This window comes from Nicotiana tabacum, chromosome 18, assembly GCF_000715075.1.
Source record: "Nicotiana tabacum cultivar K326 chromosome 18, ASM71507v2, whole genome shotgun sequence".
Taxonomy (NCBI): Eukaryota; Viridiplantae; Streptophyta; class Magnoliopsida; order Solanales; family Solanaceae; genus Nicotiana; species Nicotiana tabacum.
The window spans coordinates 6,875,615-6,888,392 of record NC_134097.1 but is presented as its reverse complement, the minus strand read 5'-3'; the positions used below and the strand labels follow the sequence as shown (position 1 = coordinate 6,888,392).

General features: G+C 35.3%; 1 protein-coding gene across 2 annotated transcripts; it reads right to left on the bottom strand.

Annotated features, from left to right (window-relative positions):
* Positions 1-7,447: 7,447 nt before the first annotated feature.
* Positions 7,448-10,489, bottom strand: LOC107761915 (eukaryotic translation initiation factor). Of its 2 annotated transcripts, XM_016580206.2 has the most exons (7): positions 10,370-10,489; positions 10,033-10,125; positions 9,819-9,890; positions 9,403-9,503; positions 8,513-8,600; positions 8,053-8,403; positions 7,448-7,946 (listed from the first exon to the last, which is right to left on the bottom strand). In XM_016580206.2, the coding sequence occupies exons 1-7, from the start codon at positions 10,427-10,429 to the stop codon at positions 7,695-7,697; spliced, it is 1,017 nt and encodes a 338-aa protein (XP_016435692.1). In that variant the 5' UTR covers positions 10,430-10,489; the 3' UTR covers positions 7,448-7,694. The 2 variants fall into 2 exon arrangements, with proteins under 2 accessions (XP_016435692.1, XP_075092663.1); XM_075236562.1 differs by lacking the exon at positions 10,370-10,489 and having other exon boundaries at positions 10,050-10,336.
* Positions 10,490-12,778: the final 2,289 nt, after the last annotated feature.

The following is a 12,778-nucleotide window of genomic DNA, read 5'->3' as shown; positions in this document are numbered from 1 at the left end:
TCTGCATGAATTCGGGCGACCAGTTTCGAATCTCCTAAAATTTTGCGAGCACATCAACAACGACCAAATAAACAATATCCATTGCTTCGTTATGAATGTTTCTCATTTTTTGGCATTTTAGGGCCATAAAATAGGAATTCGGAATGATTCCCACATTTTTTGTGTACATAGTCCACGCTATCTCCATGAATTCGGGTGACCGGCCTGAATCTTTTTTAAATTTTGTGAGCCCATAAAAACTACCTAATAAATCATTATCATCTCTTCCCCATGACCGTTCCTCTTTTTGGTATTTTAGGGTCATAAAATAAAAATTCAGGACGATTCCCAGATTTTTGTGTGTTATTATCCATGCCATCTCCATGAATTCGATCCGAATCTCCTAAAAATTTGCAGGCCCCTAAACAATAACCTAATGAACAATAGTCATCACTTCGTCATGACCGTTCCTCATTTTTTGGCATTTTAGGGACACAAAACAGGAATTCAAGACGATTCATAGATTTTCGTATGCTATAGTCCACGCCATCTGCATGAATTTGGGTGACCGTCTCCGAATCTCCTAACATTTTACAGTCCCATCAAAAATAACCTAATGAACAATAGTCATCCCTTCACCATGGTCGTTTCTCATTTTTGGCATTTTAGGGCCATATAATAGGAATTCAGGACGATTCCCAGATTTTCGTGTGTTATAACCCACGTCATCTGCATGGGTCCGGGCGATCGGGCCCGGATCGCCTAAAATTTTGCATGCCCATATAAATGACCTAATGAACAATAGTCATCGATTCTCCATGAGTGTTCTTGTCCACGCCATCTGTATGAATTCGGATGACTGGATCCGAATCTTTTAAAATTTTGCGATCCCATGGTCATGACCTAATGAATAATCATCATCGTTTCGCCATGACCATTCCTCTTTTTTGGTTTTAGGTTCATAAAACAAGAATTTACGACAATTTCCAAATTTTTGTGTGATATTGTCCATGCCATCTGCATGAATTCGGGCGAACGGCTCCAAATCTCTTAAAATTTTGGGAGGGCATAAAAATATTCAAATGAACATTAGCCATCGCTTCATCATGACCATTCCTCATTATTTTGGCATTAGAACCATAAAACAGGAATTCAAGATGATTCCCAAATTTTTGTGTGTTATAGTCCACGTCATCTGCATAAATTCGGCCGATCGGCTCTAAATCTCCTAAAATTTTGTGAGCCCATTTAAAATGACATAATAAAAAATAATCATCTCTTCTCTATGACCATTCCTCATTTTTTGCATTTTTGGGCTATAAAATATAAATTTAAGACGATTCCCAAATTTTCTTGTGTTATAGTCCACACCATCTGCATGAATTCGGGCGACCGACTCCAAATCTCCTAAACTTTTGCGGGACCATAAAAAACGAGCTAATGAACAATACTCATTGCTTCGCCATGACCATTCCATGTGTTTTGGTATTTTAGGGCCATAAAATAGGAATTTAAGACGATTCTTAGATATTCGTGTGCTATAGTCCATACCATCTGCATGAATTCGGGCGACCGGGTCCGAATCTCTTAAAATTATTGGGCCTATCAAGAATGAACTAATGAACAATAGTCATCACTTCGCCATGATCGTTCCTCAATTTTTGGTATTTTAGGGAAATAAAACACGAATTCAGGACGATATTCTGATTTTCGTGTGCTATAGTCCACGCCATCTGAAGAAGATGGATGAAGCATTCAAAGTCAACTACTGGGTTGAATCAATAAAATAAGAGCTTGAACAATTTGAGAAAAACAAGGTGTGGAGTCTAGTTCCAAAATCATCTGGTGCATCAATATTAGGAACAAAATGGGTATTCAGATATAAACTGAACGAATCAGGCCAAGTAATGCGTAACAAGGTAAGATTAGTAGCTCAAAGAAACTCACAATGGGAAGAAATCGACTATGACAAAACATTTGTCCTGCAACATGGTTAGAATCTATTCGTATACTTCTTGCTTATGTAGCTCACAAAGGTTTCATGTTATCCTAATCATGTCTTCAAACTATCAAAATCCTTGTATGGTCTTTAACAAGCTCCTAGAGCCTGGTATGGCAGATTAAGCTCCTTTTTATTAGACCATGGTTCACAACGAGGTAATATCGATACAACTCTATTTACTAAACGGTCTAACTTTAGAAATCTTATTGTTCAAATTTACGTGGATGACATTATTTTGGAAGTTCTAAACATGTTTTGTGTGCAGAATTTTCGAGTATTATGAAAGGAGAATTTGAAATGAACATGATGGGAGAGTTAACCTTCTTCATTAGGCTTCAAATCAAGCAATCATACAAAGGAATTCTTATTAGCCAAACCATGTATACAAGATAACTTTTAAAAAGGAATGGATAATGCAAAATCTAGTGGAACACTTATGAGTCCATCAACATCTCTTGAAGAATGCATAGATGGAAAAAGTGTTGACGAAACTATGTATAAATAAATGATTGGATCTCCCTTGTACCTCACTGCCAGTCGATCAAATATAATGTTCAGTGTATGCAAATGTGCAAGGTTGTCGACTCCCAAGGAATCACATCTCACTGCGGTAAAACGTATCATTATATCTTATCGTTACTTCTGAATTTGGTTTATGGTATCCTCTCTCTAATAATTTTAATCTCAAAGGTATTTTAGATGCAGACTTTGCATGTGACAGAAAAATACTAGTGGACGTGTCAATTATTGGAAAATGCTCTAATTTCATGGCATAGCAAGAAACAAAATTATGTATCAACTATAAAGGTTGAATATCTTGCAGTTGAAAGTTGTTGCACTCAGATTTTATGGATTATGCATAAACTTTTAGACTATGATTTACATCTAATTTCTACTCTTATTTTGTGTGATAATACCAATACTATTTGTCTATCAAAATATTATGTGCATCACTCTAGAGCCAAGCATATAGAGATTAAGAATTATTTTATTCTTGATCATGTTGCCAAAGGTGATATAGTATTGGAATTTATTAATATTAAGTTTCAACTTGCTGATATTTTTACAAAACCTCTCCAGGAAGAAAGACTTTGCTCTTTATGCAGACAAATTAGTATTATGCTTGCTCCTTAGAGATTTTTTTTTACTTACTAGAATCTTACTGTATTTTCAAAAATATTTTATTGTCTTATGCAATGCATAGTCTTTTGATGGTATCCATTAATTACATGACTGATTGCGATAATTACCTGCTATATGACCGCCGAAGCAACTCCTCAACACTTCATCCCTTTTTCCCTTCAACCAAGCCAACCCTTCACACTCTCTATCAGCCTTTTTAATCATCCCTCATCACTCTTCATCGCTTCATCACCACTTCGCAGACACTCAGCTAAACCTAAAATTATCCCTTTACTCTGACCCTCTCAAAACCGGTGATGAAAGCAGTGACTCTTCTAAAGACCAAGTCTTGAGCTAGAAAAGAGCTGGTAAGAGATCCATGGACCATACCCCAAAAGGTACTGCATACAAGAGGGTAAAAGGAAAGTGTTGATTTTGGGCCTAAGGACAAGATGATTTTCTACGGACCACCGGAGAAATCCAAGTGTGAATCTTACAAATCAAAGTTCATGGCATATGCACACACTTTAAGTATCTCTTTTATGAAGGATATGTATTGTAATATTGTCTCAATTTTTTACTTTCAACGATTATCACCTTTATTTGATACTGTTGGGAACATTATGTATGAATAACCTGTGAGAATGTTCTATGCAAATCTGTTTGTGAATGATAAAAACGATTTGGAATCCATGATTTTGGGTACTTGTATTGTGCTTGATGCTTATCAATTTGAGATAATCTCTTCTACAAATTTCATGGTTAAAATGTGTTTGTTCAAAACTCCTGGAAAGAACTTTGAAGTCTCTCTGGATGAGGAAAAAGTTATGCTATCTGAAAATCCCCCAGATATTGGCCCTAAAAGCTTGAAATTTGAACATCGTGTGTTGGCCCACATGATCACAACTACTCTTTTACCAAGAACTGGTTCTTTTAGCTCTTTCTACCAGGGACATCTTTGTACTTTACTGTCTTGTAAAAAAACAAAAGACTTGATTGGTTTGTGTGAATTCGTCAGTACATGCTAGAAAGTATTAGAGAAGTCTCATTCTCTGCCTCTTATTTACCCTATGCTTTGCTTATTTCACACATTCTTGAAGTGATGAAGATAGACTTGTCACCTTTTTTCACCTAAGATCATCTCTAGTACCTATGATAAGACTATATTTGCAATGATAGGCTACACTCTGGTTGAAGATGTGTGGGTAAGACAAGTGAAAGCACCAGAGGCACCAGGAAATGTTAAACCACCTTCTGAGCCAGCTGAGATACAGTCGACTGCTCCTAGCAACCTACAGCGGATTAAGCAAAGGTTGGAAGGCCTAAAGAGAAAGCTCACAACCATGCCGGAACAAGTAGATAAGATCAGAGAAGTAACCAAGGAGACATGTACAGATGTAGCTAAGCTAAGGATGGACATTGGAGCTACCAAAAAGCAAGGGATCAAGGCTTTCTAGAACATGACAATCAAGATGGATAATCTTACAAAGAATGTTGAGACCTCATATGACTCTTTCTACACCAAAACTATCAAAACACTCAAGTACTTTAAATGGAAAAACTAAGGCCGACTATGTGTTTTGTCTAAAATAATCTTTTGCTGATACTTTTACTATTAGTTATTTTTGGACTAGATGAACTTATTTGCTACTATGCCTCTGTTGTAGGCATATATCTAATGTTATTAGCATATCTATATCTCTATGTTGTATTTGTTTTGCCTAGTCTTGCATTATTCTCTCCTTTTTGATTGATGTCAAAGGGGAGAAAGGAAGAGGCAATAAGTCATGGGGAGCCCCAGTTCAACAACACATGAGGAGCACCAAACATACAGGGAAGTATCATCTACATTATTACTTTTTTTAATTGTCATCATCAAAAAGTGAGAGATTGTTAAACTTTAAGTTTTATTGATGACACATTTAATAATGGTAATACTCATCTCTTTCCAATATGTGTAGGAAAATTGATAAATGGAAGGGAAAGAAGCAATAACTGCGAAAGGAAAGAAATACAAGTGATGCAAGTGATCTGTACAGATTCAAGAGATCAAGACAAGAGGAAGAGCTAATTGAAGTACAAATATCTGATATCATAGGAAAATCAAAGGAGCATCAATTAGACAACTCAACATACTAAAAGATTTGTTGTGTAAAAGGAAAGATAAAGACATTAACTCTCAATCAACTTAACTATCCAAAAATCCCTCAGAAGGATATGGCAAACGTAAGAAAGGAAAGTGCAGTTTGTTATATGAATCCAATCCACATCTATTGACTGATTCAGAGGCATCCCTTGGGTCAGTCTCTAAGAAAATTACTTGCCTCAATCAAAGGAATTTCTCAATCTCACTCACAATCAATGAAGATCTTGGTGACTGAAATAACTCAAGACATCAACCACTGCCTATATGAAGAACTCGGAGAAGAAGAGAACAGTGCGCAACTTCACATACAAACTTTCTACATCTTTCTAGTTGTTAGTAAAATACGGTATTCGTGAGTTTACTAGTGTCACAAAATATAGAAAGAAAAATAAAAAACAATCAAGAAGTTCTGTCAAAAGCTTGAAAAACATTCAAATGTACATTGTTGTGGTAAACGAAGGAAAACCACGACCGTTGTAATAAATCAACTTTGAAGATCTAAGAGAACCCTTATGCCCCAAGGAAATTTGATGTAGGTACACACAGGTAGGGGTGTTCAAAACCAAACCGAAATCGAAAACCGAACCGAAACCGAAACTTAATGGCTTATTGGTATCGGGTTAACGGTTTAACGGACGGAAAACGGATTGAATTTTTTTTATTAACGGCTTATCAGTTTGGGGGCGGATTATTCAATTTTCTTAACGGATAATCCGTTAACCCGTTAAGAATATATATATATATATATATATATATATATATATATATATATATATATATATATATATATATATATATATATATATATATAAAGATCTTTTCCTTTCCAGTTCTTCTAGTACTCTATCTCTAAGTTCTAACGTCTAATTCCTAAATAATCAGAACCCTTACGTACTATGCATCAGAAGATCCCAGGCTTGGCTTAGCTTAGCTTATTCTCCCACCCTACAACAAGATTGTTTAAGTTGATGTCTATGGTTCACCTCTGTTTTTATTTTTTAAAACTAATGCATGTTGTCTATGTTTAATAGAAGAACAACAGTGTTGTACCGCATCTTTTTTCACTCTACAACACATGACACACTACATTATTCTTATGTAGGCGTTAACAGACATGTATGTCTGGATTCAACGTATAATTTTCTATTTTGAATTTGTATGCTAGGCGGTCAGCAAACAATTAATACACGCAATATATATTGAATTAGGCCGATAAACCGCCCGATAAGAGCTAAACTGATACCAATCCGCCCGATATCTTATCGGGTGGCTAGCGGATTAATACATTTAAAAGCCGATAACCGTTAAGCCAAACCGTTAAGAGTAATTAACTGCCCAATCCGCCCGATAAGCAGCCCTACACACAGGTACACGAACCAGTATAAAACTTTGCGTCTCATTTATTCCGTCTTTGTTTAATATTCTTTACTGTTATGCTGCTCTAACCCAGTGTCTGCAGGAAAAAGAGTCGACTAATATCATAGTTGATTAAATAATTTTTTAAATTGGCACAATTTACCCCTCCCCTCTTGTATTTTACGTTTTTAATGGGCCCACAATATTTTAGGCAATTCAGAGCCCGTCGCCTAAATTCATGAAGATGGCGTGGATATTAGCACACGAAGAATTGAATATCGACTTGAATTCCTGTTTTATGGTCCTAAAACGCCAAAAAATAATGAACGGTCATGGAGAAGGGATGACTATTGTTCATTAAGTCGTTTCTGATGTTAGGCAATTCGGATCCTGTAGTCTAAATTCATGAAGATGGCGTGGGCATTAGCACGAGAAAAACTGAAAATTATCCTGAATTCCTATTTTACGACCCTAAAATGGTAAAAAAAGGGATGAACGTTCATGGCGAAGCGATGATTATTATTCATTAGGATTAGGAGAGAAGCTCATGCATGCTAACATCCAGACTAAATACGTAACTCTGCATTAATAGTACACGAAAAGCAGTCTCATAGGCAAGTGACGACACATCAAATGTAAGTTTTGGAGTGTGGTCTTAAATGATAGAGATATCTAGACATCTAACAGAAAGGCAATAAAGCAGTGAATGGGGAAGAACGAGAGATAGCCAGCAAGACAAATTCATATACTAAAAGGAAAAGAGCGAGAGATGTAAAGAAAAGATATAGGCCACTCTTCATAGTAAATATAATTCGTTTATCATACCAACTGCAAAGACATTGTGTAACGCAACTTGAACATATATATAATAGATGTGTTCAAGTTATACGCATAATTCTAGCCAAAGTTACTTACATAAGTTATGATGTACTTCGCTCTTGAATGTAAATGTAGGTTAAAACATTTATGTGCTTTTACATCGAACATTAATGTCCATGATCTAAGCATAAAATAAAGACAGAACGAGCTTCTGATTTGTTTATGCTGGCTCAAAGAAAAATGGCAAGTTTGGTTTAGCTCGTCAAGCAATTACAGAATTAAAATTGGCTTAGGAACCCAGTTATTGGATCGTAAATTCAGCACATCGCAAACCATAAACCTCAGTTGTGGAGTCAACTGAGGATTTGTCGACAGTTTCTTCAAACTGTCAAAGTAAACATCGATGTTGTCCCTTGAATCTTGGCTCTTATCAAGCAGCTTGCCAATGTTGTTGAATAACTGGCAAATGGCTTCAACATTCTCCTCTGACAGACAACATTTGTGATCGCTCATTAACAGTTCCTGTTAACAGAACCAACAAAGACAATCATTGGTAGAGTTCTTGACACTACTAACTTGATCGTTGCAAAAAACAAAATGATATGAGCGAAAGGAAGCAATTAATAACCTTAACAATGATACGAATAATGTTTTTAGTGACCATCCTAAGCTTAAAAAGCTCTCCAATAAGCCGTATATTGCCAAGATTTCGCAATTTGATCAACTTTTCTTTGTCCTTGCGTTCTGACTCCTGCTCCTGTGCTGTCATTTGCCTCGCCTCTTCTTGCAGATTGTCAGCACCTTCAAATGTCTTCTGACAATTATCCAATAGAACACGCCGGCATGTAATCTTTCTGCGACCAGATTCATCAGAAGGAAATGGAGGCAGCTTTTTATTGAGATCAAAAAACAGTTGGGCAAACATCGGGCAAAATGTTGGTTCTAGTACAGCCTTGTCAAATATCAAGGTAACAACACCCTGGAGTGAAGATAAAAACATGTTAAATCTCCGGGACTAACATGGAAAATATTGAACTGAAAAATAATCACCAATGAGAGATGTATTCTCTCGATACGAGAGGACAGACCTTTAGAATGTCTGCACTAGTTATCCCGGTAATTATCAATTGACTTTTTAGGAGATCAAACCTTTTCAGAGTCGGGTTGTTGAGTATACTGCAATAAATATTACTGCAGTTAGTATCAATGAGTTAGATAAATTCCATATCTTCAAATAACAACAACATACCCAGTATATTCTCATTCTTGGGGTCTGGGGAGGGTAGCGTGTACGCAAACCTTACCCCTACCCAGTGAAGGCACAGAAATTGTTTCCGATAGACCTTCGGCGTAGAAAAGTAAGGAGAAGAGAAAAAGAATAAGAAGGAGAAGCAGAGGGAGAGAAAGAAGGAGGAAAAAAAAGAAAGAGAGGGTAGAAAAGGAGGGGGGTGGAAGAACAGAGTAAGTAACACCAAAATAGTAATAACAAGAGAATACAATAACTGAAACATATCTTCAAATAACGCTGTAATAGAATTACCATTTCTCTAATAAATAAACTTGTGAACCAAGAACCTCACGGATCCATACTTATCTCTCTCGCTGTAACACACACACGCGCGTATGCACAAAGACTAATATACAGACCAAATAGGGATATCAATATTTTCTCTCTGCAATAATACAACAATAACAACAACAACGACCCAATAAAATCCCACTAGTGGGGTCTGAGCAGGGTAGTGTGTACGCAGACCTTAGCCCTACCCGAGGGAGTAGAGAGACTGTTTCCGAAAGACCCTCGACTCAAGAAGACGAAAAGAGACAATATCTCTGCAATAATAGAACACGCATAAAAAAGCCTCATGGACATGAGGCGACGCATCCAATAGACAGGAAGACAGAGAGGAACTGAACCATAATTTAAGCATATGTGTTTTGTGTTAAATGCATAACTATTACAGAGAAAAAGTTTTACCCCATCACAATCTTCAACACACGATCATCGTCAGAAAGATTGCTTCTTCGAGCTGCTGACGATGCCAGCTCAGCCTTGATTAGTGCAGGAGTAGGTCCTCCCTGATTCAAAAACAGAAATAAAAGTTTCTGAGATCAAGAAATGATATATAGCTTCATATCAGATAAAGAAATACGCCACTCGTCGTAGTTAAATATAATCAATTTATCATGAATAATTAAACAAGTGAGCAATACTGCATCCCTTACACCTAAGTCTGTTTTCGTACTAACTGCAAAGACATTGTATAACTCAACTACAGAACTACTGATGTTCCTAATCCACCACCACATTTTGGACAAGGCAGTAGCGAAAAACAATATAAATAATGGATGTGCTCCGGAAAAGATAGAAGAATCATAAAAATTAAGAATTACCCCTGGGTTGGGAGATACTGGAGTTCTTGCAAACTGTGGCTCGGAAAAACCAGTCTGAGACTGGACCTGCACCTACAGAAAAAAGAGACAACATCTCACAACATAAAGTGTGCACTGCAAGAATCTAATAGATTATACAAGAAACATTTTTCGATAAATGAAAAAATGGAGAAGAACAGCATATACTATCATCCCTTTTTTAACAGATACTCATGTTGGAATCTGCACAACCTCGATGGGCATTTTCACCAAACAGTAGAGGAAATTCTTGTTTGATTTCAAGCATATCATCGGAAATGTTAACCACCTAGGGAGGAACAATCAACCAAATGGAAAACAACAATAAAGAAACAAATTAGTGGCCGATCCAAAATTTCTTGAAACTAAAACATAGGTGTTGTTTTCTTGAAACTAAAACATAGGCGAGAGGCACGGGAATCTAAAGAAAAAAGGCAAATTTGAACACCCAATAATATGCACTACATTAGAGCGGATTACTGGAACAAATGACATCTAAAATGGAACAAAGGAAGCACAAGAGAGACTATTACCTTCCTCAGTTTCAGCAGTTGATCTCGAGTGTACCTAAAGCATTCACTGGAAAAGGACATGGTAAGATTTATCCTGTCAACTTCCTAGTAACTACAATTTATACTGAATTAGACTTAGCTACTAAGGGGTCGTTTGGTTCAAAACTGTTGGGAAAATATATCTATCCCGTCCAGAAATAATATCCACGGCAAATAATAATAACATAAAAGAGTAATAATAATATAAATCTTTTAACGGGGTAAAATATAATACCCGAGCGAAACAATATTAACACTATAATATTACAATTTAGTAGTGTCAAGAGACTACTACAACTTTAAAAGAAATAACACTATTTATTTTAAACACATCACTACAATATTATTCACACTCATTATTTATGACGCATTAGTCGGTCTAATCTATTGATAGAGTCTTGTTTCTCACCAAAATCAATTAAAATTGATTTGGTGCCTATTTTGGGCATTTCCAAGATTGAAAAGTGGGTTCTTGCTACCTTTTTTTAATTTCTTTTTATTCAAATGGGTCACACAAATTACATTATTTTTTCTTTTGTTTTGCTTTTGCTTTTCTAAATTATTTTCTCTTTTTTTTTTCTTTATTCCTTTTTTTATTTAAATAGGTCCTACAAAAAGTAGGATATTCCATTATGTTAACTTAACTGGTCCCACAAACCAACTAATAGACCTGTTTACCCGTAAACCAATCTATATATATATATATATATAAAGGAGGGACAAAGAGTGATGACTTGGCACCTCTCTTTGGCTTCTCTTTATCTTTTTTCTCATTTTTTGGATTTTTTCCTTCAATTTTTCCATTTATCGGGATCTTTAAAAGTCTACATCTACTACTCACGCCTCTTCGTTGGGTTATGACTTTTCAAGTTCATAACCTCCAATTTTTTATTACTACATTATAAATAACGTTGGTCATGTCTGTTTCATGCTCGGACAAGTTTTGAATGTTTTCACCTCCATTACCTTTCGCTTTTTCCTTGAATGTACATTCGGTGTCGCTAGCCCCTCCTCTGCAGTTACTATTTTCCTTTTTTTTTACAGGTACTTTCTTTTTTTATTATTCTTTTTCATTTTTGCCTTCCTTTTATGACAAACGTCTTATATTGTCATTCTGAAATGACAAAATTTTTATTTACAATCGTTTTAGTTTTGTTGTTTTATGTAAACGCATGCAGTCGCGTTGGTGTTAACAAAAACAGAATTTGGAGAACATAACAAGCAGTTTACCAGTAGGAAAAAAAAACTATATACAATCGTTTTAGTTTTGTTGTTCTATGTAAAAGCATGCAGTCGCGTTGGTGTTAAACAAAAACATAATTTGGAGAACATAACAAGCAGGTTACCAATCGGGGAAAAAATATAACAAGCAGGTATAATCATTTTTCATTGCATGATTTATTTATAAGGTAGTGACTACAATCTATACTTTATAACTGACAAGGTTATGCAGCATATTGTTTTCGCCATAAATCTCATTTATCATTTTTCTCTATTTTAAAGTTTTTTTAATTCCTTAATTTGAGCATTTTTGGACTGGAAAAAAAAGGAGTTATGGCACTTTCTCTGACCAAAAAAAGAAGTTATGGCATCCTATAATCAGTAATTGCTATCTTATTGAACCAATTATTACTAATCAGTAACCGTTTCTGGTGAATGTTTCCTATCGTTTGAACGCCATAATTCTTTTTTTGTTGGCATTAGTCTATATCTGTTTCCAAAATCTGATAATTAAAACTACTAATATTTCTTCCTATAATCAGTTTCCTCCTCTTATAATTTCCCTATGTACTCAAATGCCATCTCTTCTTAAAGTTGAAAATATTTACAGTGAAGTTTTAATGTTCAGGATAATAGGATTTTCGTATTCTGAACAGTGCAATTATATAGAGAATTAAACTTTCTTTCTTTTAATTTGTTCTCTTACTTTTTGGCAAAATACTAGCAATTACAAGAATTAGAGTTATAATACTAGCAATTACAAGAATTAGAGTTATAAGTGTGTGTTACAAGAAAAAAGAATTTCCATGTTTTAATGTTCATGACACATTGGCAGAAAATTTATTAAAAGATTTCTCAAGATTTCATTCTATCAAGGTATTTTAAGGACCTCTCACAGTTTACACATATATTCTCAAGCCATTTTTCGTTGGCATTGACCCTTTCTCACTACTTTCATTCCACCACTTTACCTTTAATCGTTCTCTCTATACAAATTCTTCAGCCGATCTTCTATGATATTAATTTTAATTATAAGAAAACATCTACCAATAATAATTGGCTTTTTTCTCTTTTATTCTTTGAAGAACTAAACTGAAAAAAGATGGACATAATCTTCTTTTTTCCCCGTCCGTTTTGTCCTATATCAGATAATCCTTTTATTTTATTAAT

Excerpts from the sequence above, each read along its gene's own strand:
- LOC107761915 (XM_016580206.2), bottom strand. The coding sequence starts at position 10,429 with ATGTCCTTTTCCAGTGAATGCTTTAGGTACACTCGAGATCAACTGCTG. Across the intron at positions 10,126-10,369 it reads AACTGCTGAAACTGAGGAAG|GTGGTTAACATTTCCGATGA; the intron begins GTAATAGTCTCT and ends GTTCCTCCCTAG. Across the intron at positions 9,504-9,818 it reads CAGTATCTCCCAACCCAGGG|GGAGGACCTACTCCTGCACT; the intron begins GTAATTCTTAAT and ends TTTTTGAATCAG.